This window comes from Delphinapterus leucas, chromosome 14 (genome assembly GCF_059928025.1).
Source record: "Delphinapterus leucas isolate spDelLeu-1000000601 "Yukka" chromosome 14, BTC_Dleu_Yukka2, whole genome shotgun sequence".
In the NCBI taxonomy this organism is placed as follows: domain Eukaryota; kingdom Metazoa; phylum Chordata; class Mammalia; order Artiodactyla; family Monodontidae; genus Delphinapterus; species Delphinapterus leucas.
In genome coordinates this window covers 19,501,773-19,527,684 of record NC_143142.1, presented here as the reverse complement: position 1 = coordinate 19,527,684, position 25,912 = coordinate 19,501,773, and the positions used below count along the sequence as shown (strand labels likewise).

At 48.5% G+C, this 25,912-nt stretch overlaps 1 protein-coding gene across 3 annotated transcripts in view; it reads right to left on the bottom strand.

Annotated features, from left to right (window-relative positions):
- MYO18B (myosin XVIIIB) overlaps positions 1 to 25,912 on the bottom strand; it is a 232,527-nt gene that overhangs the window by 105,511 nt on the left and 101,104 nt on the right. For all 3 annotated transcript variants that reach the window (XM_089894624.1, XM_089894623.1, XM_089894622.1), the window contains 7 exons: positions 21,367 to 21,486; positions 20,972 to 21,080; positions 17,401 to 17,525; positions 12,819 to 12,973; positions 9,059 to 9,182; positions 7,984 to 8,184; positions 4,182 to 4,292 (listed from right to left, as the gene is read on the bottom strand). In XM_089894624.1, the coding sequence (XP_089750750.1) occupies positions 4,182 to 4,292; positions 7,984 to 8,184; positions 9,059 to 9,182; positions 12,819 to 12,973; positions 17,401 to 17,525; positions 20,972 to 21,080; positions 21,367 to 21,486 (945 nt within the window). The remainder of the gene's footprint in view (positions 1 to 4,181; positions 4,293 to 7,983; positions 8,185 to 9,058; positions 9,183 to 12,818; positions 12,974 to 17,400; positions 17,526 to 20,971; positions 21,081 to 21,366; positions 21,487 to 25,912) is intronic.

The following is a 25,912-nucleotide window of genomic DNA, read 5'->3' as shown; positions in this document are numbered from 1 at the left end:
TCTGCCACGACCCAGCTTGAAGAGTTACAAGTCTTGGCACTCTGACTTTTTAAGACTCTGCACAACATTGTATCCAGCATAATAAGGTGCGTTCACCTCGCTTGCTAAATACACAACATTGTATCCAGCATAATAAGGTGCGTTCACCTCGCTTACTAAATACACGGACGCAGCAAACAAAACAAATGTTGCGTTTGAGATTATTTGGTGTTTGGACTGCACGTTTGTCTCTCCAAAATTCCTAATCCCAATGCAGTATTATCTGCCGATGGGGCCTTTGGGAGATAGTGAGGTTTAGATGAGGTCATGAGGGTGGAGTCCCCATGCTGGGATTAGTGCCCTTATAAGAAGAGACACCAGGGACCTTGCTTCCTCTCTCTCTCCACTGTGTGAGGACACAGCGAGAAGGCAGCCGTCTATCTACAAGCCAGGAGCAGGGCCCTCACCCCACACCAAATCTGCCAGCACCTCGATCTTGGACTTTCCAGCCTCCAGAACTGTGAGAAATATATGTTTGTTGTTTAAGCTCCCCCCCACCCCAAGACCCCAGTCTATGATATTCTGTTATAGCAGCCCAAGCTGACTAAGACCTTTGGCTACAAGCAGCTCATTTAGTTTACAATTGGCTCTGATTTCTCGGTAATCACCCAGCAATGGCAGGCACTCCCTGCTAAAGCGGACGCCCCACTCTAACGGTGCTTTGCACATCGTCTTCTGCACCAGACTCTCTCATGTGTGTTGTCTCACCCCTTCCTCGTTTCTCCATCCTGTGCTCTCAATGACCTTCTTTCACAGACGGGAAAACTGAGCCAGAGAGCGGTCCTGAAGCATAGACTCCTACGTCAACTGCTGCTAACAGTCAGCATTCTGTCTCCTGGCCCCAGCTCTTGTGCCACACCAGACAGCCATCAGCATTCCCACCCAGGTCTCTAACGATTGATCTCCTGCCATGGTGAGAGACAGACTGAGCAGAGCAGTCACTAGATGTGCAGTCAATGTTAGTATTTGTGATAAGAGAAAAACACCTTTCTCTGACCTCCCCCTCCCCCTTTATAAATCTGTCCATGGAAAAGCCTCAGGAGGGTCTGTCTGGGTCACATCTCCAACTCATCAGGGTCCTGGCTCAGGGCACTCATGATGCTCTGAGGCACTCTTGGAATGCACTAGAAATTATGCTCCCTTCACCTGAGGGCACATGGGCAGGGACTGGGGGCTTCCATCTCCTGACCCACGTAGAGAAAAAAAGTACTGATGTATGGTCATTTCAGAAGAAAGTTCGTTTCAAAATTTTCTTTTAAGAGTGAGAGACACAAAGCACTCCGCTCACACCTGCTTAAAATGAAGACTGCAAAAGTGAAACTCGTTTTGGAAAATATACAATAAAAATTATGCATCAAGCAAGGCAAAGTTTTCTGGAGTGTGTTCTGTAGAACATTTCCACATAGTGTTCACACGTATACTGTGTGTGTGTGGTGGGAAGGGAGGGAAGTCCATGCTAGAATAAGTGTGGGAGCCACTGAGTTAATAGGGCCTTCCATGCAGTACTTATCAGAGCCTTTGGTGAGTTCATGTGCAGGAAGTGCTAAAGGATGCAGCACTGCCCAAGGTTGACTTCTATCAAGTGCTTTCTAAATGGCCTTCCATAGTCCAAACATTTGCAAAATTAAAAAAATTTTTTTTTTTTTGTGGTATGCGGGCCTCTCACTGCTGTGGCCTCTCCCATTGTGGAGCACAGGCTCCGGACACGCAGGCTCAGCAGCCGTGGCTCACGGGCCCAGCCGCTCCGCGGCATGTGGGATCTTCCTGGACTGGGGCACGAACCCATGTCCCCTGCGTCGGCAGGCGGGCTCTCAACCACTGCGCCACCAGGGAAGCCCCTAAAAAAAAACTTTTAAAATCTAGTTATTTTGGTTAAGAGATTGGGCTTTGGAGTCAGACAGACCTAAGTTCAAGTCCGAGCTCGTTTACTTCCCAGTGAGGTAACCCTGGGGAAGACCCTTCACCTTTGGGACTCTAGTTTCCTCATCTGTAGAACCAGGACTATAAACCTTACAGAGTGCTTATGAGAATTAAATAAGCTGACAGACGTAAAGAACCCAGCCTGAAACATGGTGCCCACTGGGTATTCAAAGAATCTCATTCATTTCTCCCAAATATGCAATAATGGAAAATAAGCAGAAATTGGCCCCTCAATGATAACTCCCAGCACTTTACAGTTTATAAGGCATCTGCCATTCTTTCCTCTTATGCTCACAACAGCGTAGGTAAGGTAGAACATTTTCTCTTATTGCTCCCATTTTGTAGATGAGAAAACTGAGTCTTAGGGAAGTTACAAGACTTACTCAAGGGCACACAGGTCTGGTTGAACCTAAAATCTATGACTCTTCTTTTCCAACTCTGGGGAGTTTTGGGGGGAATGCACTTGGCCCCTTGGGATGATCCATGTAAACCCCCAGAGGGGCTGAGCTCTAAAGGGGCCCCAAAAGGAGTATCTGAGGAGCAGGAAGGGCAGCAGATGCAGCAGCACCAACCACTGGGAGTGGAGAGGGGCTCAGTTCTTACTTACTCCCCTCCCCCTCCCCCGGGGCGATGATAGGGTGCCGAGGCGACCCCATCTGCCCAGGACTTCCTCACTAGAGTCCCGTCTCCGCCGAGGTCCTGACACCCAGGACCTCCAGCCCCGCCCAGGATGATGCTCTTGGGGGGATCTGCAGAGCACCAAGTCCCTGAACCCTCCTTCTCTTGGATGGATTAGTCACACCCAAGAGCAAGGCAACCACCAGGTTTGTTCCCTGGTTCCTCTGGAAGGATCAGCTACCTGAAGATCCACACACACACCGGTATTGCTCATAAGTTTCCAACCATCAAGGGTTACATTACAAAGCTCTGTTCAATAGTTCCACATCTGTGATCTCCTTGAATCTTCCCTGTGACCCTGCAGGGGGCCATCATTATCCTATTTTACGGATGAGAGAAGTGAGGCTTATTAGCAAGGTTACGTGATTTCTCCAACGCCCCACAGCTGATAGCTGATGGAGTTGGGACTTGATCCAAACCTCTGTGACTCCAAATAAAGTAGCAACATTGGCTTTTTGTGTGTCTTATAAACTGGCTCTGAGTGACCAGCGGTGGATACAGAGAATGGAGTGTAGTTTAGTTGGAGTTGAGGGTTTAAAATCACTTTCCCAAAATCACACAGTTGTTAAGCTGGAAGGGCAAAGATTCAAACCAAGAGTCTATGAGTTCCAGCACCCATGCTCTCAGGCCCTGCAGTCTGGAGGTCTCTGTAGAGACTCTGCTTAGGGAACTAATAATCGGAGTCAACCTTGGGAAATGCTACTCGGCCCCTTCTTGGAGATTCACAATGTACCCAAGGCTATGAAAGGCTCACAGAAATCCTACCCAGACAAAACCTGTTAAATGAGGCTTAACCCAAAGCTTCTCAGCAATTCCATTTTAAAGATTCATCTCACATTCACATCAGTGAATGCATCTGTAAGGAGGTCTGTCTCAGCACTGGCCATAAAAACAGAAAACCCTAAATGTCCAATGACAAGAGAATTAATGAGAGCACACGCCTAAGGTGGAATGCTTTTATAAGCCACTAAACATGTACATTAGATCTGCATTTACTGACATGAGAGGAGGCCCAGGACAAACTTCGAGCGAAAACAGCAGCATGACCCCATTTAGGTGAAACGATCTCTCTACAAATATGCACGTGTGGGTACAATGAAAGAGAGAGAGGAAAGAACATTTAAAAATAGTAATAATGATGGTGCCTTGGTGGTAAGATTTCAAGGGTTTACTGCCTTCTTACACACTGTCTGAAATGTCTGCAAAGAGCTTGGATAAAATGTAAGAAATGATCTGCAAGGCAAATAGCCAGAAGGGACTGGTCCCTTTCTTGAAACATATAAATCCTTACCCAAAGCATCAGTCACATGGCACTGTGGGCTCTTGGTAGAAATCTTGGGGTGATTATGCTAGACAGTTTCAGAGGATCGTAGTTAGGACAGGTACGTCTGCTCCAGCACCCTTGAAAGCACTGGGGAAGCTAAGGTCTCAGGTGGTTGAAGGGACTGTCCCCAGGCCCTGGGATTCCCCTCACTCTAAGGATGAGGCACCCAGGCTGACCCTGCCGGGACCCCAGGACACAGCTGTGCTCTTGGCTCACATACCCGCTTCTGGCAGGACTGGCGGATGTCCTCCATCTCCTCCTCCGTGTCCTCTCGGTCCTTCTGGTGCATCTGCTTCATCCGCTCAATCTCCAGCTCAAACCGCTGGCGGAGCTGGGGGCAGCAAGGACAGCACGTAAGGGTGACCCACACCATCCATGTCGTTCTTAGCATTTCAGCTGCATTTTTCATTTTGGGACTGCATGGATGAGAGTCAAGTTACCCCCCCACCCCGCCCCAGGCACCCAGGGAGGTCAGAAATGGTAGATAAATAGCCCAAATACTGCCTCTATCCCTTCTGTGGTCATAACGTCACTAATCAATCACACTCTTTGCCACTGCATTTAGATATCATTTTGGAATCCTTCTCAACACTCTCAGGATGAAACAGATTTGTCATCCCTGGAGCAGGCATCAGGGAAGTTCTTCTAGATGGGCAGATAGGTGGGTGAATGGATGGTAGAATAAAAGTTTACTTATGAAGACAGGAAACCCTGGAGAGGGAGATGACTTGCCCAAGATGCTACCTTGACAATTCACTTTGCCTCTGATTAGTTACCTTGCTCTGTGGAAAACAGCCTTCTTAAGATACATTTGTGATAGTTAGATGAGATGACATATAAAGTGCAATGCCTGGCACAAAAAGATTACGTTTTCTTTCCCCATTATTTTGAAAACAGAGTAAGGATTGGCCCCTCCCTTCCCGGAAGCCTGACATAACCAAGAACTGTGTTCCCATTAAGGAGATGAGCCTTTTCAGTGAGAGCCTCCACCACCTGCTCAGGGCAGGAAAAGAGCTGCGTGTGATGTTTAAGCTGTGCCATCTTACATAAAAGGCTCTAGAACTGGAGGCAGAAGTCATGGGACCCAATTCTAGTTCAAGAGTTTACTTTCTTGATTTTCATAATTCAGAGACTGATCCAAGCTCTTGCTTGTCAAGTTTTGTGGCATATTAGAATTACCTGGTGCCTTTTTTTAAAAAAATGTCAATTCCAGGGCTTCACTCTAGACCTACTGGGTCAGAATCTCCAGGATACGGGCCTCAGGAACCTATACTGTTAAGCTTTCATTGATCTATCCTCTTCGATGCTGTTGGTCATGGAGCAGCATGGAACCCACCAGTGCAGAGGGTCAGACTGTAGAAACTACAACGTCCTGACCATTTGCTACTCTACCCTGGCACCTCACAGCAAACTTTCATGAGGCTACAATTGCTGCCTCTCTAACATGGACATGCAGTCGAAAAAAGACAACTGTGGTCTTTCCCAACGTTGATATTCTCTACTACATAGGACTGTGGCGAAGAGGAAGAAGAACGGTGTGCATCAGAGCCCCTATTGTAGTTCCCGGCAGAAAGCAGGCTCACTTTAAATGCCAACTTCCTTCCCTGCCTCCTTTAAAATGACAGAGGTTATGGGAAGGTAATCCAAAATGAGGAGCATTTAAAGCAAGTAAACGTAGTATTTCTTTTTTATTTTTTCCCTAGCCTCTTGGACACTCCTGACATCTGCAATATCATTTATGTCAAGCTTATATGAGTTAACATAAAACTTCCTGGAAAAAGTGCTACGTTCTAATCAATAAATATCTCCTGGATGTCTACAATAGCCCAGTGCAGTGTGAGGTGATGGGTGAAGCTGAAGATGGATGAAAGGGTTGAGTCAGCTTTGCCTCCTGTGTAAGCTGACGGGGGGTACTGGGAAGCTACATTCAGCCTCGGTCCCTGAGGTCACCGTAGCACATTTCTGCTTCCAAGCACCGAGTGGTCCCCTGGTGGCATTTTCAAGAGGTAACACAACTTTCCAAAGTGCTCACTCTACTCTTGACTCTGGGTTTCTTTGTGACGCTGTTCCACCCTCTACGTCCCAGAACAACCTGCACAGATATCCCACCTCCTTCACGAACCTTCACAGATTCACAGCTGGGGTTGGGGGGAGGCTAGGGGGTTGACAAGGCTCCGACTTCATTGTACAGATGAGGAGACTAAAATCTAGAGAAAACGGGGGGCTCGCCTAACATCACACAGACCCCATCTGCATGGGATCATCTTGCAGTTCCATAAATGCCACGCGACCCCCCTGCCTCCAGGCCTTTGCAGTGGCTGTTCCCCCTGCCTGGAACTCTCCTCGTCAGCCAACTCAGACTCATCCTTCAGCTTTCAGCTTCAGTAAATATCACTTCCTCCAGGAAGTCTTCCCTGACTGTTCCAAACCTGCTCCCCAAACCAGATTCTGCAAGTTAAACCTCCCCGTAACACGCAGCATAACTACAACCTTCAGCAGAGCGGAGACCACGTGCGTCTTGCTTACAGCTGCGTCCCCAGCGTCCACCCCGTGCCTGGCACACAGTAGGTGCTTAATAAATATGGGTTTGACTGAGTAAAGATGCTGTTTTCTGAACCACTCCAGACTGTCCCTCCACGCCTGCCACATCCATGTCTCAATGCTCAGCAGACTCCATCCCCATGGAAGGGGGATAAGTGAGAAGCAAGGGCCAGCACCCCAGCCTCCCCCCAACCACCCCCACTCCCTCACACCACTTCACCAGAGCAGCTCAGTTTATCTGCTTTTATGTATTCATGCTGCCTGGTCAGATGTTCTTGAAAAAGGAGTTCCAACCTTAAAACCATTTCAACATAATTACCCCTTATGAAATCCCACATGAGAAATTTTTTTAGAACTAAGCATCAAGAAAAGCCTTGCTTCCCCTTGAAAGCCTAGCTTGTTTTTATCTTGGGGATGATAAAAAAAAGCATGTAACTCACATTTCCTTTTTCTCTCTGGCCACCAGGAATTTTAGAGCTAAACCTATTAAGCGTGTAAGATCGTATGTTCTGCGTGTCTGCTTATTAATTCACCACCCCACCGTTCCTTAGCACCGGTTGTAATTTGTGTTTTTCTGGTTTGGCTTGTTTTATTTATTTTTCTATTTTATTATGCATACATCTTATAAGCTGCCTCGAATTCTTTGGGGAATGAGTTGGGCATATAAACAAACAAGCAGACAAAATATTCCTCAGGTGCTTCATTGAGGGGGCTGGTACAAGAGTATTGGATTCCTGCCTTATTCCCCTCAGTTATTTTGCATTTTCCAAAGATCGGGGTTCCCATCTCCCTGGAGGCTGTGCACAGCACAGGTAGCCGAGGCGCTGTGGAGTCAGATGGCGCAGGCTCCAAATCCCGTCCCTGAGCCTCAGTTTCCACATCCGTAAAGTGGGGATAATACTAATACCTCAGCATATAAATTTCTTGTGGAGATTGATGAGGTGAGATGTGAGGAGAGCTTAGGGCTGAGTCTGGTACACAGACAGCGCTCAATAAACACCAGATATTGGGTCAACAGTTATTTAATGAGTACCAACTATGCACTGGCCTCATTCCCGGCTCTGGAGATGCCCTGATAAGCAAAATCAACCAAAACGCCCTCCTGTTTCCCGGAAACTTATATCCTAACGGGGGAGAGAAGCATTGAGCACACTTTTTAAAGCACTATGGCATATGATGGCAGGTGCTTTGAAGGAGAACCAAACGGCTAAGGAGCGGCGTGGAGGTGGGGTTGTTTGCAAGAAGGAGACCAGGGCAAGCTTCTAGGAGGAGCTGACACTGACGCTTGCAGGATGGTAGGAGGGGGCTACATCATGAAAGGTCTGAACATCAGACCTAGGGGGTTGAGGTGCTCTGGGGTACTAGGGAGCCACAGAAGGATGACGAGCAGCTGAGTGAGGCGCTTGTGTCGTATTTTGACAACAGCCTTCTGCACTGGAGTCAGCGTGGGGCAGGCATCGCCCTGGACAGGACCTTCCTACCTGCTCCAGCTGCTTGATGGTGTTTTCCTGCTGGGTGTGGATTTTCTCTTGCTCGAGGGCGCTGGATTCCAGCTTCCAGAGTCTCTCCTTCAAGCCCGCAATGCAATTCTCCGCCAGAGAGGGTGACCCCAGCAGCTCCTGCTTCTGGGCCTGCAGCAGCTCTACCTCCTGCTTCAGCTGCAAGGTTTCTTGCTCCTTTCCCTACAGAGACAAGGTGGGCAGAAATCCGAAGTCACGTGACCATACTCCTGCTCCCCCTGGGACACCTCTACAACCTGCGGGAGGGCGCTTTCCACTGTTGAGTGCACGTCATCTCCACTGCCATCTCCACCTGGATCTCGCGGCCCCCCGTCGCGCCCCGTGTGGGACACCAAGGGCCCCTCCCTGGGACAGCTCAGACAGGCTGGGGTGGGGATTTTGTGGGAAGCAACGCCCTTGCCCCTAGAGCTAGACCTCAAAGCACAAACAGGAGGTGTTTGCCCTATTTGAAAGCTGTGTACCTGCCAAGGGTGGGCCTGAGACGTTGGAGCAGGGAAGCCAAGTGGCCAGGCATGACTCTTCCAGGTTAGAAAGTCAGCTCCAGGGTGAAAGAAGTTTGGGCTACATCATGAAGGAGCTGCCCGCCAGGCTAAGAGGTGCAGAGGTCCTCCCAGAGTAATAGGGAGCCACAGCAGGCCTTGAGGAGCAGCTGAGGGAGGTGCCTGTGTCACATTTTAATCAAACCCCTCTGCACTGGCACCTGCAGGGGACAGGGCACTGCCCCTAGCTGGGTCTATAGCTAACTCATCCTAAGCAAGCCTCTCCCCGCTCCCAGGTGGGCAGCTCGGAAGTCAGGCAGGTGACTGGAGCGAGATCCTGAGGGACGTGGAGCTAGGGAGGCCTGCTCATCCATCACCTGCCACCCACGGTTTGCTGATTCAGGCGCGCTGGGCTCCGTGACGCTGCCGGCACTGGCCGACCAGGACGGCCACACGCAGAGCTCTCGCCCCGCACCATCGGCAGCAGGCGCGCGAGGGAGGGGTTTCCTGAGACCCCGCAACCAAGAGCCAGGGGGCGCTGTGCCCCCGCCCCTCACCTTCAGCTGCTGCTGAAGCTTGCCCAGCTCGCACCGGACGCTGTTGTTCTCCTGGGCCGCTTTCTCTCGGAGGCCCTTCTCAAACACGGACTCTCCCAGGGCCTGGGCCAGCTGCGTGTCAAACCTGTCAGAGCAGAACGCAGGTCACGGCCCCGACGCGGGTGTGCCTGGGCCGCGGACGGGGGAGGGAAGGTGGGTGCTGGAGAGAGGCAGTTAGCTTGCTGAGAACCGCTAGGGAGAGAAGGAGAATTAAATGATGGAGGGTTTGTGGATGTGGGGTAGGAATCCTGAACACCAGAGGGCAACGCTGAGGGTTTATAGTTTCCACAAAAATACCGGACACTTATTTAAAATGTGATAAAAACATATACACAAAAATAAAAATAGAATAAAACTATACAAATAGAGAATAAGAACAAAAAACATATAGATATATAGAAAAAGCTAACCTATCAGGTTTGCTGACATACGCCAAGGACTTTTAATTCTACAAGGCCCAGGTTTGGCATCTAATACCATTGATTGGCACATGAATGTATTTATCAGCACAAACAAGGGATATTCAACACTTCATACTGTGCATGATACCGTGGGGCTCATGCACTCATTAGCCATATTACAACACGGTTATTACTGATAGAATGCTGGACAGTTATACATTCCATCTTGTCTTCATTTGGTTCCTAAGCAGAAAACACAGAGACTGGACAGTCCTATGGGAGCCGCTGGGGAATCAGGAAGTACCTACTTTGGAGCGCACCTGCCCCTCCACGATGGTGACCGCTAGGTGGGAAGCGCTTCCTGGACTGGACATCATTCCACTCATCAGCCTCTGTCCCTATCACAGGCAAGGAAACTGCAAGAGGCTCTGATAAGCCTCAATAAGATGTGACTTTGGTCACTTGCCCTCAGCCCACACAGAAAGGCCATGTGCTCCAGGGAACTGGGTGTGGCCAGAATGGCTGAACCAGGCATGGGGTTTTGGCCTTGGTGAGAAGAAGGTCTCCCTTGTTACAAGATTATCCAATGTCCCTTAACGCTAGATGGTCATTCAAAGCCTCAAGACTCCTGAAAGAGCCAACTACAGGTCATATGAGGGGGGCCTACTGTTGGAAGGGCCCAGAGGCTTTCTGATTGGCTGTTGGTGACATCATTCAAGAGGCACTATTGGCTGCCTCTGAAATGGCCACACTGTGATGATGATAATGGTCCAGCAGTCCCAAAGTGCCAGGCTCTGAGCTGGGATCCATGGGGTCCTTATAACAATTCAGTAAGAAACACATTATAATCATTTCATACAAGAGAAAACTGAAGTTCAGAGAGGTGAGTGATTCAGCCAAAATCCCAAAGTGGGTTTGAGCCAGCTTCTCTGCTGATTTAGCTGGTCCCCCATCTACCTGTTCATGCCCTGGAACAGGGAAGGAAAGACACTGGGGGCCAGACAGTGATGGATGTTTTAAAGGAGTCCTTACTGGGCCACCTGATGCCAAAGAATGCCTCCAACAGACCCTAACATTTGGAACACACTGACCGACGAACTGCCTGAGGCCAGAGGGAGTCACACCCTTCACCCCACTAGGAGCAGGCTGGGAGTCCAACCTCCCGTGGCTCCAGCACAGGCCTTTTCCCTGTGGAAGCAGCTGGGAGCTCCATCAGCCCTCGGAACTGAGCTTTGTGACCCATGAGTAACCATGGCAACAAGAAGCCAACCTCAAATGGAGCCATTCTGGGCCACTCTGAACTTAGAAGCCAAGGTGGGGCAGGGAACTCTATCAGCATGGAGACATCACTCCCTCCAGAGCCCAGCAAACTAAGGAGGCAGCTGCATCTACACTTCGATTAAGCTTAAAGAGGTGTGAGAAAGTAACACTAACTTCTAGATCTCTCCCTCACTATAGAGATTCTGCCTGAATTTCCACCGTTAGACAGAGACTTCTACTCCCTTATGGGCTCCCTGCTAAAATGCTAGCCCACCTAGAGAGGTAATGGCTGCTATTTGCAATGAGCATCAAACATAAATTAACTTCTGCTAAGATATGGTAACGGAGTACAGAGCATGACAGGGCAGGTAAGTCTTAAGAAGAAGAAATGTAAGTATGATGAAATGGTGACTTTCCCGGTGGCCATCATGGGGAGGTTCTTGAGGACCTGGAATGAAGGATTCTGTCCAAGGGGGTCGATCACAGGGAAGACCAGAGAGATGGAATTTTCTGGCTGCATAAACTCCAAGGGCAGAACCCTGGCCCCGCCACCCATCAGAAATCTGAAACCCCCTCATAAGGCCTCTCAGAAGTAGAACCCACAGATAAGGGCCAGAATTGTCACAGCTGGCAGAAACCTGAGGGGTGATGGAGTCTCACTTCTCAATTTACAGATGGGGGTCTGTCAGAGCCACTCTTCAGCACCAGGTGGCCTGCTTAAGTCCAAGGACAGCTCTGAAACATCAGTCACTGTCTGGCCCAGACAGGTAGTGTCACTTGACAAGGTCACCCAGGAAATGACCAAGGTGGGACTAAGCCATTCTCCCCACTGCAAGGACAAGGTTTAGCCAGAGCATCCATGGGGAGGTGGAAAAGGAAACAGAGTCAGCTATCAGCGAGAATAAACTTCTCTCATCTTGGGGGGGCACTAATAACACCCCAAAGAGCTTCTTCCCCCCCCCCAAATGAAGGAGCCAGCTCAGGAAAGCTCAAAGGTGAATGAGAGAAACAATATTTAATGCAGATCGAGTTCAAAGCCTGTGCCAGTCCCAGGGAAATATAACTCAGCTTGCTACCTGGTGGAAATAGGCAACCTCGGCAAAACCACATCCTGGCACACATAGCAAGGTTTTTCTGTATTTTTATCCTGGATCTTCTCAAAGAGGCTGTATTTCATCTATTTGCCTCCTAGGAAGTTTCCATTAGGGCTTATCTGGCTCAGAACAAGACCCCTGCACACCTTTACCCTCACCAGGTGAGCTGAAGAACTTTGGACACAGCCAAGAAGTCCAGGGATGAAGCTGAGGTTGCATGTAAGGAGGCCTGTGAGTGTAAACTTGGGCTCCTGGTCTAGGCTCCACCCACGGAAACCTGCGACAGCACCGCTGGAAAGCAAGCACGGGAACCAGTGTGCAGATTCAAGACTGGCATCTTGTTTGTGCACAAAGCCCAGTCCCTGCCAGAACTGCTCACGTGAGCTGAGAGTCTAAACTTCAAATGAAAAGGGCACTGACTCAAGTTTTTGGCCTCCCCACCATTTTCAACAGTGAGAATAGGAACCAGACTCTAGTCCTGCGGGATCTACCAACTGTTATCATCTAGTCTTCACCACAGGGGAGGCGCTCCACCTAAGGAGAAGAATCAGGCTGAGAAGGGTTGAATGACTTGTCCAAGGTCACACAACTAGCAAGAGGCCCAGCTGGGACTTGAACCAGAACTTGCACCCCTAACCACCAGGCAAGGCTGTCTTTGCCCTCCACAATGAACTCTACACTTGATAAGTGGGGATGCGGAGGCCCAGAGGGGCCAAGAAAGTTCCCCAAGCTCACATGGTCAGTTGGTAATAGAGCTGAGACTGGGTAACAGAAAAGAATTATTTCTTGCTAGATTCTTGGGAGAACCATATAGGAATGTGTGAGGGGAGAGAGAGGAAAATTAGAGCAGAACAAGGATGATAGGCTCCATGGATGAAGAGCCCTGACTGAAGTGGAGGGGTTTGGAAGAATCCGGAGACCCCAGAAGACCCCAGCACCCAGGTGATGATGTGGAACTCGACTCACTTCTTCTGCTTCTTCTCTAGCTCGTGGTTTCGGCTCTGCTGGTTCTCCAGCAGGAAGTGGGTGTCCTGCAGGTCGGAGGTCAGATGGTGGCACTTCCTCTTCAGCTGCTGGGCCATCCTCCTGGCCCCCTCGTAAGCACTCTGCAGCTCCCCAAGCTGTGGGAGGAGTAGAACAAATCAGCCATCTCTGTCAGCGCTGAACTGCCCCCTACTTTATAGGTGAAGTAGCTGCTGTTTCCAGTGTGAGTGTAATGGGAAGAGAATAGGAACAGGAGCTGGAATGACCCTGTCCTGACCACTTTTCACCTGTGTCACCGTGAGGAAGCTACTTCTCTGAGCTTCAGTTTGCTCAGGGATAAAACGGGGGGTGGGGGTGTCTATCATTCTCTTAGAGTTTTTAATTTTCCTCAATAATCCTCCTGCCAGTGTGCCCACAGATTCTTTACATGCCCTGCCTCAACTCGACAGCCCCTTAAGAACTATGCATAATTGATAACCCCATCAGTGGGCATAATCTGGGGAGACGCATGCGGATCAGCCATGAAGCAGCCAAAATGGCACATGGAGAAAATCTGACCAGGAAACCCCTGAGACAGGCTCTAAAGGTCAGGGTGGTAACTGGCACTTGAGATGGGCTGACTTCCACGGGGACACGCGCTGCTGGAAGCAAACAGAAAAGCCACAGCACTTGCATCTTCCTCCAGGAAACACCCTCCCAAATGTCCTAGTTTAGATCTGGGAGAGACGGCAACTCAGCACACTCGCTTTGAAGAAATGGCCTCATTAAAGAATTGCTTTAAATAAGCAAAACGCTAAGTTAATGAAGCCTGTAATTCTAAATTCAGTATTTGAAGGCAAATGGGATGTTTTCATATATTCTGCTGCTCAGAAAAAGGTTGCACTTCTATTACTTTTTAATGTAGCATGAGTATCCCTCCTTCCTTGGGGAGGCTGACTCGACTCTATAATTTGTTACAAAAAGAACTGGGCTGTTCCCCTGTGGCTGTCCCTCACTGGTTATCTATGTCTTCTGAGCATCATGATACAATGTCCAGATTGGAAGTGACCCCTAAAACCATCTCCAGAGAGCCTCACTTCCACTGTTTATAAAATCCCGTGTGATCTCATCGTGGCCCACCTCTGCAAGTTGATTCCATGATACTTTGCTCTCACAATGAGGAGATATATATACATACATAAAATAGCAGGGCAGGAAATATGACTTCAACTCTTATTGTGCTAACCTCTAATGGGGACACCAAGAAGTAAGCAGATACTCACAACACGGCATGATGAGGCTTACATTGGGGAAATAATTCAGGGGCACCCAACCCAATCTGTGTCAGGGAAGACTTTCTGGAGGGAAGGACATTTAAGCTGAGATCTTAAGGTTAGTTGAAGATATCTAGGTAGGGAAAGAAAGTGTTCTAGGAAAAGGAAACAGCATATGCAAAGGCCCAGAGGTGAGAAAGAATAAGGCTTTTTGGAAGGAGGGGGAAAAAAAAGGGAATGGAACAGAATAGAGAGTCCAGAAAAAGACCCAAAGAAATACAGTCAGTCAATCTTTTACAAAGAGGCAAATGCTATACAGTGAAGCGAAGACAATCTTTTCGACAAACGGTGCTGAAACAAGTGGTCATCCACGTGCCAAAAAAAATGAATCTAGACACAGATTTTACACAAAAATGAACTTAAAATGGATCACAGACGTAAATGTAAAATGCAAAACTATAAAGCTCCTGGAAGATAACACAGGAGAAAACCTTGATGACCTTGGATTTGGCAAATCACTTTTTAGATATGACACCAAAGGCACAACCCATGAAAGAAAGAATTTATAAGCTGGACTTTATTAAAACTAAAAATTTCTGCTCTGCAAAAGACATTATTAAGAGAATGGAAAACCACTGACAGGAAGAAAATATTTGCAAAAGACATATCTGATAAAGAACTTACCCAAAATATACAAGGAACTCTTAAAACCCAATGATTACAAAACAAACAACTCAAATAAAAAACAGGCCAAAGACCTTAACAGAGACTTCACCGAAGAAGGTTACTGATGGCAAATAAGAATATGAAAATATGTTCCACACCTTAAGTCATCAGGGAAATTAAAACAAGATACTACTACACACCTATTAAAATGACTAGAATACAGAACACTTACAACACCAAATGCTGACAAGGATGTGGAGCAACAGGAACTCTTACACATTGCTGATGGGAATGCAAAATGGTACAGCCACTTTGGAAGACAGTGTGATGGTTTCTTACAAAACTCAACATACTCTTACCACATGATCCAGAAACCATGTACTTTGGTATTCACCCAAAGGCACTGAAAGCTTACATCCACATAAACACCTGCACATGGATATTTACTGACCAAACATGGAAGCAACTGAGATGTCCTTCAGCAGGTGAATTGATAAATGAACTGTGATACATCCAGATGATGGAATATTATTCAGAGCTAAAGAGAAATGAGTTATCAAGCTATAAATGAAAAGATGTGGAGGAACCTCAAATGCATATTCATAAGTGAAAGAAGCCAATCTCAAAAGGCTACATATGGTATGATTCCAACTATATGACATTCTGGAAAAGGCGAAGCTATGGGGACAGTAAAAACATCAGTGCTTGCCAGAGGCTGGGGGTGAGGGTAAACTGATGGAGCACAGAGGATTTTTAGGGCAGTGAATCTATATGTATGAAGCTATAATATGGATACATGTCATTATACATTTGTCCAAACCCATAGAATACATGACAGTAGGGTAAACCCTAATGTAAACTACAGCAAACTAGTCTTTAGTGATGGGTCAATGAATGTTCATTGATTGTAACAAATGTCCCACTCTGGTGGACGATGTTGATAATGGGGGAGGCTATGCAAGTGTAGGGATAGGGGGTAGATGGGAAACCTCTGTACCTTCCTCTCAATTTTCCTGTGAGCCTTAAACAACTGAGTTGGTCGGACTCAGTGGTGTGCTGGAGCTGTCTCATACCAACTTAAAAGAGCTGATTCTGCACATCTCTTCCTAGTTCCACATTCAGTGACATCACAATGGTAGCCTGAAATTGGCCATGGTGGGAACATTTATACCACGGAAATCGGCAACTGGCAAACATTACATATCAGGGTCTGTTTTTAGAGTGACAGTTTATCAGCACACCACAGGTTAAAGTGTAGACTGGGTAGAATGCAGACTAACGGTGGTTGGAGACAATGCAAAACAGAGGCCAAACTACTTTCATCTAGATATGCCAGACAAGGTTACATTATATTTGTAATGCTCAGCTGCACTTTCAAGAAAAAAAGGGAAATTGTAGGATGTCAGAAATGCAGAGGACACAAAACAAGAACACTCATGGTAGATGCTAACACTATGGCAGCCAAGGTGGGGGAGAAGAAGAGCAGCAGAAAGATCCAGAAACATCCCTAATGATAGAGGCTGTGTTCAAACGCCCAGAGGGAGACAGGAGACAAGGCCTTGGGGCCATGGAAGGTGGGAGCTTGGAAGGAAGACCCTTGCACTAAGCCAGGACCCTGAAAGAGCTGCACCTATGTGACAGGGGGCAAGGAAAGCTCCACCCATGGCCTGGAAGGTGGTAAGAATGCTTGCTGCCACTCTGGCTCCCAGTCAGGGAGAAAGGATTCCCGTGAGAAATCAAAACCCCAGGTCTGTGCCTCATGTGGGTTCAAAGCTCAGCCTGACACTTTGGACATGCTGCAAAAATCTGAAATGCAGAATTTATTTAGCATAACCTCGGGGGCTGCTGCAGAAAAAAAAGTGCAAAAGTGCTTCTTCTAAGAGGAACACATCCAAAAACATAAGACTCCATTTAAAATCAATAAAAAGGTTTTTAAAATTTTTTAAATACGATAGACTCAATAATAAAAAAAAAAAAGCTAAAGACACATAAAATCTCACCACAAGAGTCAGAAGGGAAAAAAGGAACATCTACAATGCAGACCACGTGGGGCTGGTGTGTGAGAGGCGCCTGTGGAAGATGAACTCACAATCAAAATTTACAGAACACACAGGCAAACAATTCCCAGTGATAGTCAGTCTAACTTGCAATAACAGAACGACCTGAAAGAGATGCTGAAAGATCCCTTGGCTGCTGTGTGATTGAGGGGAGAGGCTGGAAGCAACGAGACCAGTTAGGAGGCTGTTGCTCTGATCTAGACGAGAGATGGAGGTGGCAGGTTAGGCTAGGGGCAATGGGGGCTGATATCATTTGACTATTTTAAGGGCACATTACAATCATTTTACAGATGAGAAACCTGAGACCCAAAAGGTAAAAGTGCTTTCCACAAGGTCAAAGCAGAAAGGGAACTGGAACTCAGGTATCCTGAGCTCACTTTCATGTTCTTTAGTCCACTCGCATGTAGAGAAACTATCACCCATATCCCATAGCGGCCTGCATGTGTAATATCAGTGGAGGCGGAGAAGCACGGAACAGGTGATGCCCTCTCTCCCTTCCTGGGTTCAGCCAACACCCTGAAGAGGGAGGTGAGACCCTGCCCAATCGCTGCCACTTTTGCAACCCAGACTATCCCTCCCCGGCCTTACCTTCTGCTCCAGCTCGTTCCTAGACGCCAGCTCCGAGGCCAGCCTCTCCTCGGACTGCTGAAGACGCTTCCTGAGGAACTCGTTCTCCATCTGAGCACAGTCGAAGCGCATCTGCCACTCGTCCACTGTTTAACAGAGTCAGAGAGGCCAGGACGGGAGGCTCAGTGAACGAGGGTGGTTCTCTCCCACAGTCTTAGCTCTTTGTGCACAATTTCACAGTGCTAATAGAATCCCTGAGGCTTGACCTCAGGCTTCAGATTAGGAAATCCCACTTTAAGTCCAAGCTTTAAAAACCACTTCCTCCAGGCAGCCTTCCCTGACTACCTCCAGGTGTCTAACGTTATTGACCACTCACTATTTTAAGCTTGGTCGTTTTACACTGTTCAATTTCTCTACAAGTGTGCAAAGACCTTTTTTTCCCCAAGGAAAGCCCATAATTTTTGAGGGTAGGGGAGCTGTTTTAGTCATTTGCGGGTTTCTCCACACCCTCTAGAAGAGTCCCACACACACACAGCCGTTCCCCCCCACATGGTAACGCAAGTTCACCAACTGGAGTCATCCTACTGGCCTACCACACTGGGTGACAAGAGTATAAAATCAGTGACTGTTGGTTGAACTAATTAACAAATAAATCAATGAGCAATAATTAAAGTGCCTATTAAATGAAGAGCAACAGACACACTGGTCGCAAGATGTCTCTATGTGATAGCAAAACAATCCCTTGATTTGGTAAAAATCTAAAAAAAACCATTTGCTGGTGTGATGAAAACTGTTTGGCTGCAGAGAACAGGCTACAGTAAGTTGTGATATCTTTTAACTGAATAATAGAGTAACATCCTTTAAGGTAACGGAGATGTGGAAAACACTGCACAGATAGTTTAAGATACAGAGCCATCCATTTCTCCATCCATCCATCCATCCATCATCCACTGTTCCATCTACCTTCCATCCATCCAAACACTCACTGGGCACACTATTCCATGCCAGGCACAAGGGATCATGAATAAGAAACCATTCTATCTTCTGGAAGTATCTGCTTGTGGAGACAAACATGTAAAAATTCAGCTTCAACACAGCATGACCAGTAGTCTCATAAAGGAACTTAAGGAAATCCAGAAGAGGACTCAGACTCATAAGGGCAGCAAACTCTGTTTTGTTCATGATTGTGTCCAAAGGACTTACTACAATGCCCAGCATATCATAAACACTCCATAACTTTCACTGGAGAGGTGGATGGATGGATGTTAGGGTGCACGGAGAGGTGGGTACATGGATGGATGAATGGATGGTAGGACTGAGGTCTTGTAGGAGTTCACCCCAATAGGGATTCTCACATAAAACAGAAGAATGATATAACTGTAAGAAGTCAGAGCCTCTTCAAGTTTCCATCAAGGTGAATAATATCATGGTAGGAAAGGAATCCTATCTCCCCACCAGGTAAAAAGTCTCAAGTAGCAAACAGCACAGCCTGCAAAAGGAAGGGGCAGCAGAAAGGATCTCTGAGGCAGCCTGTGTACTCTGTGCTCCAGAGAGGGGTGTGAGGGGGCAACACGAACAGATGAGGAAACTTCTCCATTCTTCAAGGCTGATTTCCACCTCCAGCCTCTCTCCCCATGGGCACCATTCTTCACCAGTACGTATAAGTGAGCCCTTCGTTTTCCAAAGTCACATCCTTCCTGGGTTTCTCTGACCTCACCATTCACACTGCAAGTTTCTTGAGAGCAGAGCCCAACTAAAATTCTATAAACCACCCACCGACACACAACAGTCTGGCTCAGCACTGGACGCATACCGTAAAAGGTTCTCTTTAAATACTTAACCATGTATAGTGGGAAAACATATATTTTTAGTAATTTCTACTCCACCTTGATCCATAGAAGAGGCTGTGATGCCACTGCAGTGGTGTGATTGAAGTGTTTTATTGCTTCTTTCAACTTTCCTGTATTTTTGAAATTTTCTGTAATGAGCATGTATTACTTTCATAATGAAAAACAAAAGATTTGTGGATTCGCTTCCTGGAATAAGCATCCCGAGCTGAAAGCCTGCACAGCTAATGTGCTCATGAGCTAAGCACATTTCCCCCATCGTCCGACTCCCGTATCTTTGCACAGGAAAACAAATGGCCGGGGAGTATCATTCAGACATAAATCACAGTCGGGATGGAACTGGGGCTGATGTTCTTCTGGGGAAATTGTGCCGGTTCTGGGCCAACACGTTCCCCACTCCCTGCGTGGACCCTGCCTTGTTGGGTCTCAGGTATGTGAGAACCTCAGACTCCTGTGGATTAACCTCCCTGGTAAACGCCTGCCCTGCGGGCAGCCAGGAGGAGAGGATAACGAGAAGAGAGCAGGAAGCAAGTGTGCCCTGCCTCTCATCCACCACCTCCGACCTTGGCTCCTCTGAGTGTCCCTGATGTTTCTAGGGCATTGATTCTCTGGGGGCACTGAAGGAATGGTATCAACGTTTCATAAAGGCTGACAGGCACGCTGGGAATCCTCCTCAGTGGACTCAATTAGACTGGGGAGAGGAGGTGACAAAGATGTCATCCTGCCCATCCAGCCATGAGAGGCGAGTCCCCAGGTTACCGTCTAAGGCGGGCACCACCAGGAACCCCTGGCTCCTCCGAACATACCTCTCATTGGGCAATTCAGGGGTCCTCTCACCCTCTCTCCATTCATTCAGTAACTGCTAAGTGCCTGACATCACTTTTAAATGAGGACAGTAGTCGGTGCTCCACAGGTGGTGAGCAGGGGTAATGATCCTGCTTTCAGTAGTATCAGAAACAATGATAAACTAACAGCTATTCAGCATTCTGTACCATGCACGTGGCTAAACGCTTTCCATTAATCATCTATGGCTACATCCATTGGAAAGATGAGAAAACCGAGGCCCGATAATGTCTTTGCCCAAAGCCACCCATCTAATAAGCAATGGAGTCTAGAGTCAAATCGAGTCAAATCCAGAAATGGGATTTTACAGATTTCACTTTTTAACCACTGAGCTGCCTTTCTCAAAAATTATATTAAAAAGACTCATATAAATATAAGGGTGCCCTGCCCATCCATAGAACCACTAATTTTTTTTTTGTTTTGTTTTTTTTGTTTTTGCTGTACGCGGGCCTCTCACTGTTGTGGCCTCTCCCGTTGCGGAGCACAGGCTCCGGATGCGCAGGCTCAGCGGCCATGGCTCACGGGCCCAGCCGCTCCGCAGCATGTGGGATCTTCCCGGACCGAGGCACGAACCCGTGTCCCCTGCATCGGCAGGCGGACTCTCAACCACTGTGCCACCAGGGAAGCCCAGAACCACTATATTTTTAAATCATTCTCTGCATTATTACTAAACAGCACCTGCCACACTGATAATTTATCACTTGGGATATTGTTGGACTATCTGTTTAATGCCTGTGTCTTCCACTGGGCTGAGAAGGCAAGGACTGTTCCTTTCTCTCCGCCAACGTCTCAGCCCCTAATGCAGCGCCTAGAGCATCGTGCGTGCGCAGTACATGTGAATGAGTGGAATAAAAGGACAGCTTTTCCACCAGCGTCTAATCCCATGGGTCCCAGTGGCTCACCTCCTCCAGTGTGACTCCTTTCCAAATCATTCAAGCGAATTTTCTGCTGGGCTTCTTCCAACTGCTTCTCCACTTCTCCCAAATTCTTCTGGACTTGCTCATACTTGCTCTGGAAGAGAGGTCTCAAGGTTTCAAACTGGAGCTAGACAGAGGCCATCTCACCTAAGGTGCCTCCAAACCAGTACTGGCCACCTACCCCCTGCACAGTCTTCACCCAGGACACCTGCAAGGCCAAGACTTAGGAAGACTCAAATGTCCTCCAGGACTCCGAGTGTGGGAGTCGGTAAGCCTGTGCATCCCAGATGTGAGCACGGGGTGGCGGGGGTGGTGGCAGGCCCGCCTCTCCCAGCCACTCTGCTCAGCCGCTCCCACCCCTGGCACTCCCGACCACTCACCTTTAGCTCCTGAACTTCCCGGGAGGCCCGCAGCCGCTCTGCCCGCTCACTCTCCAGCACGTGGCAGGCCACGTCCCCTTTGAAGCGCTCCTCGGCCAGCTCTGCGGTCAACTCCGCAATCTGGGAGGGGGAGGGGGAGGCAGGGTTACTTGCGGGCGCTGCACACCCTTCCGCCTCCACACACACTCCACAGGACCACCCTTGCACTAATCACTGGGTCTTCTCGCAAGGCAACCCTTCAGCATAAGGTGGCTAAGAGCACGGGCGCTGGAATTTTACTGGTCCAGGTGTGTTAGAATGCCTGGCTCAACACTCTGAACCAGGCAGGACGCCTCTCGGACACTCAGTTCTCTCAGCTTTAGCGGGGGGGGGGGGATAACTGAGAGAATTGTCATGAGGATTGAGATGATCCACGTAAAGCTTAGCACGGTGCCCAGCACACAGTAAGCATTCAATTAAAAACCACTTGTTCTAGTAGAAACTCTCCTTAGTCGTCCTTCAGGGAGCCATCTCACTGGGCCAACCAACAGGCTCCCTCAGTAAGACACGCTCAGGGATGACACCCCCCAGGGATGCTCTCAGCCAGGAAACACCTGCACGGTTCCCCAGGGTCCACCTGCCCCTACCAGGTGACAGCCACGCTCACCCGGTATCGGCTGTGTGTGCTCCCAACCTGTTTATGTCTCATACACTTTTACCGCCATTACCTATCCTATTAGCTATTACATAAACCTGTAAAATGGGACCAGGCAAAGAGTTTCCATGAAAACTAGGTTGAATGCTTTGGACGTAACAAATACAAGTGAGTTGCTTCTTAAAATTCTGTCAAACAGGTGTAGGTGTAAAAACTATAAAGAAAAAACCAGAAGTAAAAAATTTAGGCTTTTGCATTCAAATTTCTTTGCCATTTGCTCTGCTTTAAAGAAATCAAAACTGGAAATCATGTAGCTGTGTGTTAGGGGTGTGGTCCAAAAAAGAAGCAGGTCTGGGGTCAGGCGCTTATCCTCAAAAGGGCTTTGGTCCTACCTCAGTAAGTTGAGGTAGACACGTTTAAAGTTAAAAATAAAAATGTTTATTTTTAAATGAATTCCCACTTGCACTGACTTTTTTTTTACCCCCCAAAGTAACCGGCCAACAACAAACACCAAACGGGTCAGTGCTTCTGTGGTCTTATTGTTCCAAAATACAGTCTTCTGGGTTAAAGGATATGCCAAAGAAAGTGAGGAGAGAAACATATGAGTGGACAGTTTAGACCAAGAGGCACAGAACTGACCTTGAACAGAAGAGGAGTCCTCATGAAACTGAGGCTACCCCTCGTGTGAGGCAATGGCTCAAGTCCGGAGGGAGAGAACGAAAAGAAAAAAAAATAGAGGTAAGAACCCCGTACAGGGTTCAAGTTCAGACACAACAACCAGCATATTGCGTGACCCTGGACGAGTTTCTTGCTCTCTGGGGCTGTGGTCACCTGAGCTACAAAATGCACTGAATTAGGTGATGTCTCCTGTCCTTCTGGCAATCCCATTCTATGCCATAGATCTTGCATATAAAGATGTCAAAACACCACAGTTTCCCATCAGACCCTGTGTGTGGTACCGAGGGGCGGCTGTGTGGTGCTCTCACACAGACTCGAGGTGGCCCTTCTGGTGTGGAATCCAGCCCCCGTCAACACTATCAGTTCACAGGCAGCCTCAAAAACCACTCAGCTGCCCCATGAAGAAGGAGGATGCAGATCTATGTGTTCTGACATTAAAAAAAAAAAAAAAAAAATCCCCAAGTCATACTGCCAAGGGGAAAAAAAAAACAGAACATTTGGCATGTTTCCATTTTTGTCTGTACTTGCACAGAAAAAGGCACTCCCAAACTGTGAATGGGGATTCCCCCCAAAGGCACTCCCAAACTGTCAATGGGGATTCCCCCCGCACGGACCCCTGAAGGATGGACTCACAGAGGACTCCAATTTCCTTGTGATGCATTTCTGTACTGGTGACTTTTTAAACCGCTTTTGTCATCAGAAAAACACAAAACAAAAATATCTTTTTTAAATAGTCTAAACCATAAATAGAGCTGGGGCTGCCCTGTCCATTCTATGCCCCCCACCTTTCTTTCTCCTCCAGCCCATCAGCTTCCCTCCCATCTTGCTGACCATACCAGTGACAGCTCAGGCCAAAATGCCAATTTCAATGAACAGAGAAAAAAAACAAGGCTTAAGGGGAGCGTTCGGAAGTCACACAGCAAGTGAGCGGCAGAGCGTGGATGTGGACCCAGATCCCTCACATCCAAGTACTGACCACCAGTTAAAGGGGAAAGGGCTCTCTGGCCGTGTTCCTGGCTGTCTTTGGGGTGGGGCTTCCTTTGCTATTCCCCGCACTGTTGTCTCTAAAGTATTCATTGCGATGACCTTGGACGGTTGTTTAAATACAAATCTCAGGATCCTCAGATCCCCCAAACCGAAGTCTCTGAGGTGGGACCCAGGAATGTGAATTTCAACACACTCCAGGGTGATTCTTCAGCACCACGAAGTTTAAGAATTACTGCCGTAGAAATAGCTAGGATCGCCTCCTAATCTTGGCCTCACTTGGCTTTAGATGGGTTAGATTTGCCTATGGATGTGCAAAGGCATCAAGCTGGAAAAATGATCACTTGCAGTGGGTGCTGACTACAGGCCAGTGCAATCCAGGAGCACCCCAGATCACACCCCTAAACATGCCCCGCATCCCCGAGATCAGCACTGATCCCATACACAACTGTGTTCCCTCTGCCTTAGCCAATCAGTATGAAATTTAATTTGTGCTAATGGGCCTGAGCAAAGGGAGCACAAAATTAATTTAATGCATTAATTCTGAGTTCCACAGACCCCAAGTCTGGAGACAAAAGAACAATTAGTCCTTTCAACCTGGGGAAACGACAGCAGCTTTTAATAGAGACAGTAGCCCCTGACCTCCCCCTGTCCCCACAAAGCCCTCTCCCTTCACACATTTTGGGGTCTGGGGGCTCTGTCCGTGAGGTGAGGGGGAGGCACCACGCCCAGAGCTATTAGGTGAGTGCAAAATGAAGGCCAAGTTAATGAGGGGAGAGCCTGGTCTGCAAAGCCAGAAGGGTCCTCTGCGGATTGCTCCAGGACCAGTTAACCAGCAATTATTCTGGAAGCCTCCCTGGGCCCATCACTTGGCCAAGTCATCAGAAACCGTCTTTCTACTTAGGGACAACGACTCCAAGGGCCTGCCAGAGAGGGGGGTACAGAAATGAATTAATCTGCTGTACATTTTGCACAAACAGAAATAATATATCCTGCACGCTGACACCATGCGCAGTTTGGGGCAACAGTGGGTAACGGGGATTTGAAGGATGTTAAGTGCCGAGCACATGTGGGGTCCCGTGGGCTGTCACTGTCACCTGCCCTTCATGATACAAGCACCCCTGCCCTCAAAGACTCCACTGTCTAGCTGGGGAGAGAAGAAAACCACATGTGAGGCGCCCACGTGTCTTGCCTCAACCCTGCCCTGGGCTCTTATACTCAAGGACCCTCTGACCCCAAGCCACCTTTCCCGTCGAGAGCAAACAGCACCCTTGCCCTCTCCTCCTGTACTTTTCAGTTTAACCGAAAGGATTTGTTCATAATAAGCCCTTGAATGAGAAACAGCTCACTCATCCACCGCTGAGGACAGACATAAGCTTATTGAGCACTGGGCACAGATGCCTTATGAGGAGGGTCTTTGCACAGGACAAGAAACAGGCACTGAGAGGTGAAACGATGTGCTCAAATCAGAGATGATGAGTCTCGGAGGGAGTCCGCCGGGGCGGTCTCACTCCCAGGTCCTGGCTGGACCTCTGTCCATACGGTCCTCTGTCCCGCATCCACTGTCCAACTCAATCCCCTGCCCCTGGGCCCCTGGGGGCAGCAGAGCAGGAATCGTCGTCCTCCTGGAGCAGATGTGGAACAGCCGGCGGGTGCAGGTCAACGGCCTGATAAGACCTGGACCCCAACCACTCCACGGGGCCATGGCCAAAGGGAGGCTTGTGGACCCCCCGTGGAAGGGAAGCCCCCATCCCCATCAACCTGAGTGGCTAAAACAGAAAATCGAAAAAAAATCAGAAGAGAGAAAAGAGACAGAGGCGAGAAAATGAATCGACAGGTGAAGGGCGGCCTGACAGCAAGGCCAGCGGGGGGGGGCAGGGGGGCCGCTGTCTGCTGGTCAAGGAGATTAAGCAGGTCTCACGGTATCTGCCCCCAAAGCTGCCCCAGGCATCACGGACGACTCAGGACAAATCCCCCGGGGCCCCCAGAGACACCGGCAGACACCAGTGCCGGCACCACTGTATTTCTCTTCCCAGCTGGGGCCGCCACCTGCTCGTAAGTAACAGTAATAGTGACAGTAACAGCAATACCTTAGTCACAATCACCACCACAGACGGTGCTGACGGCGTGCCCAGCACAGGCTAACCCACAGAACCCTCACGGCAACGCAGACAGGCGGGTACTGACGGCTCCAGACTGCAGATGACGCACCAGGGTGCAGACGGCCAAGGACACCCGGCCAGCCAAGGG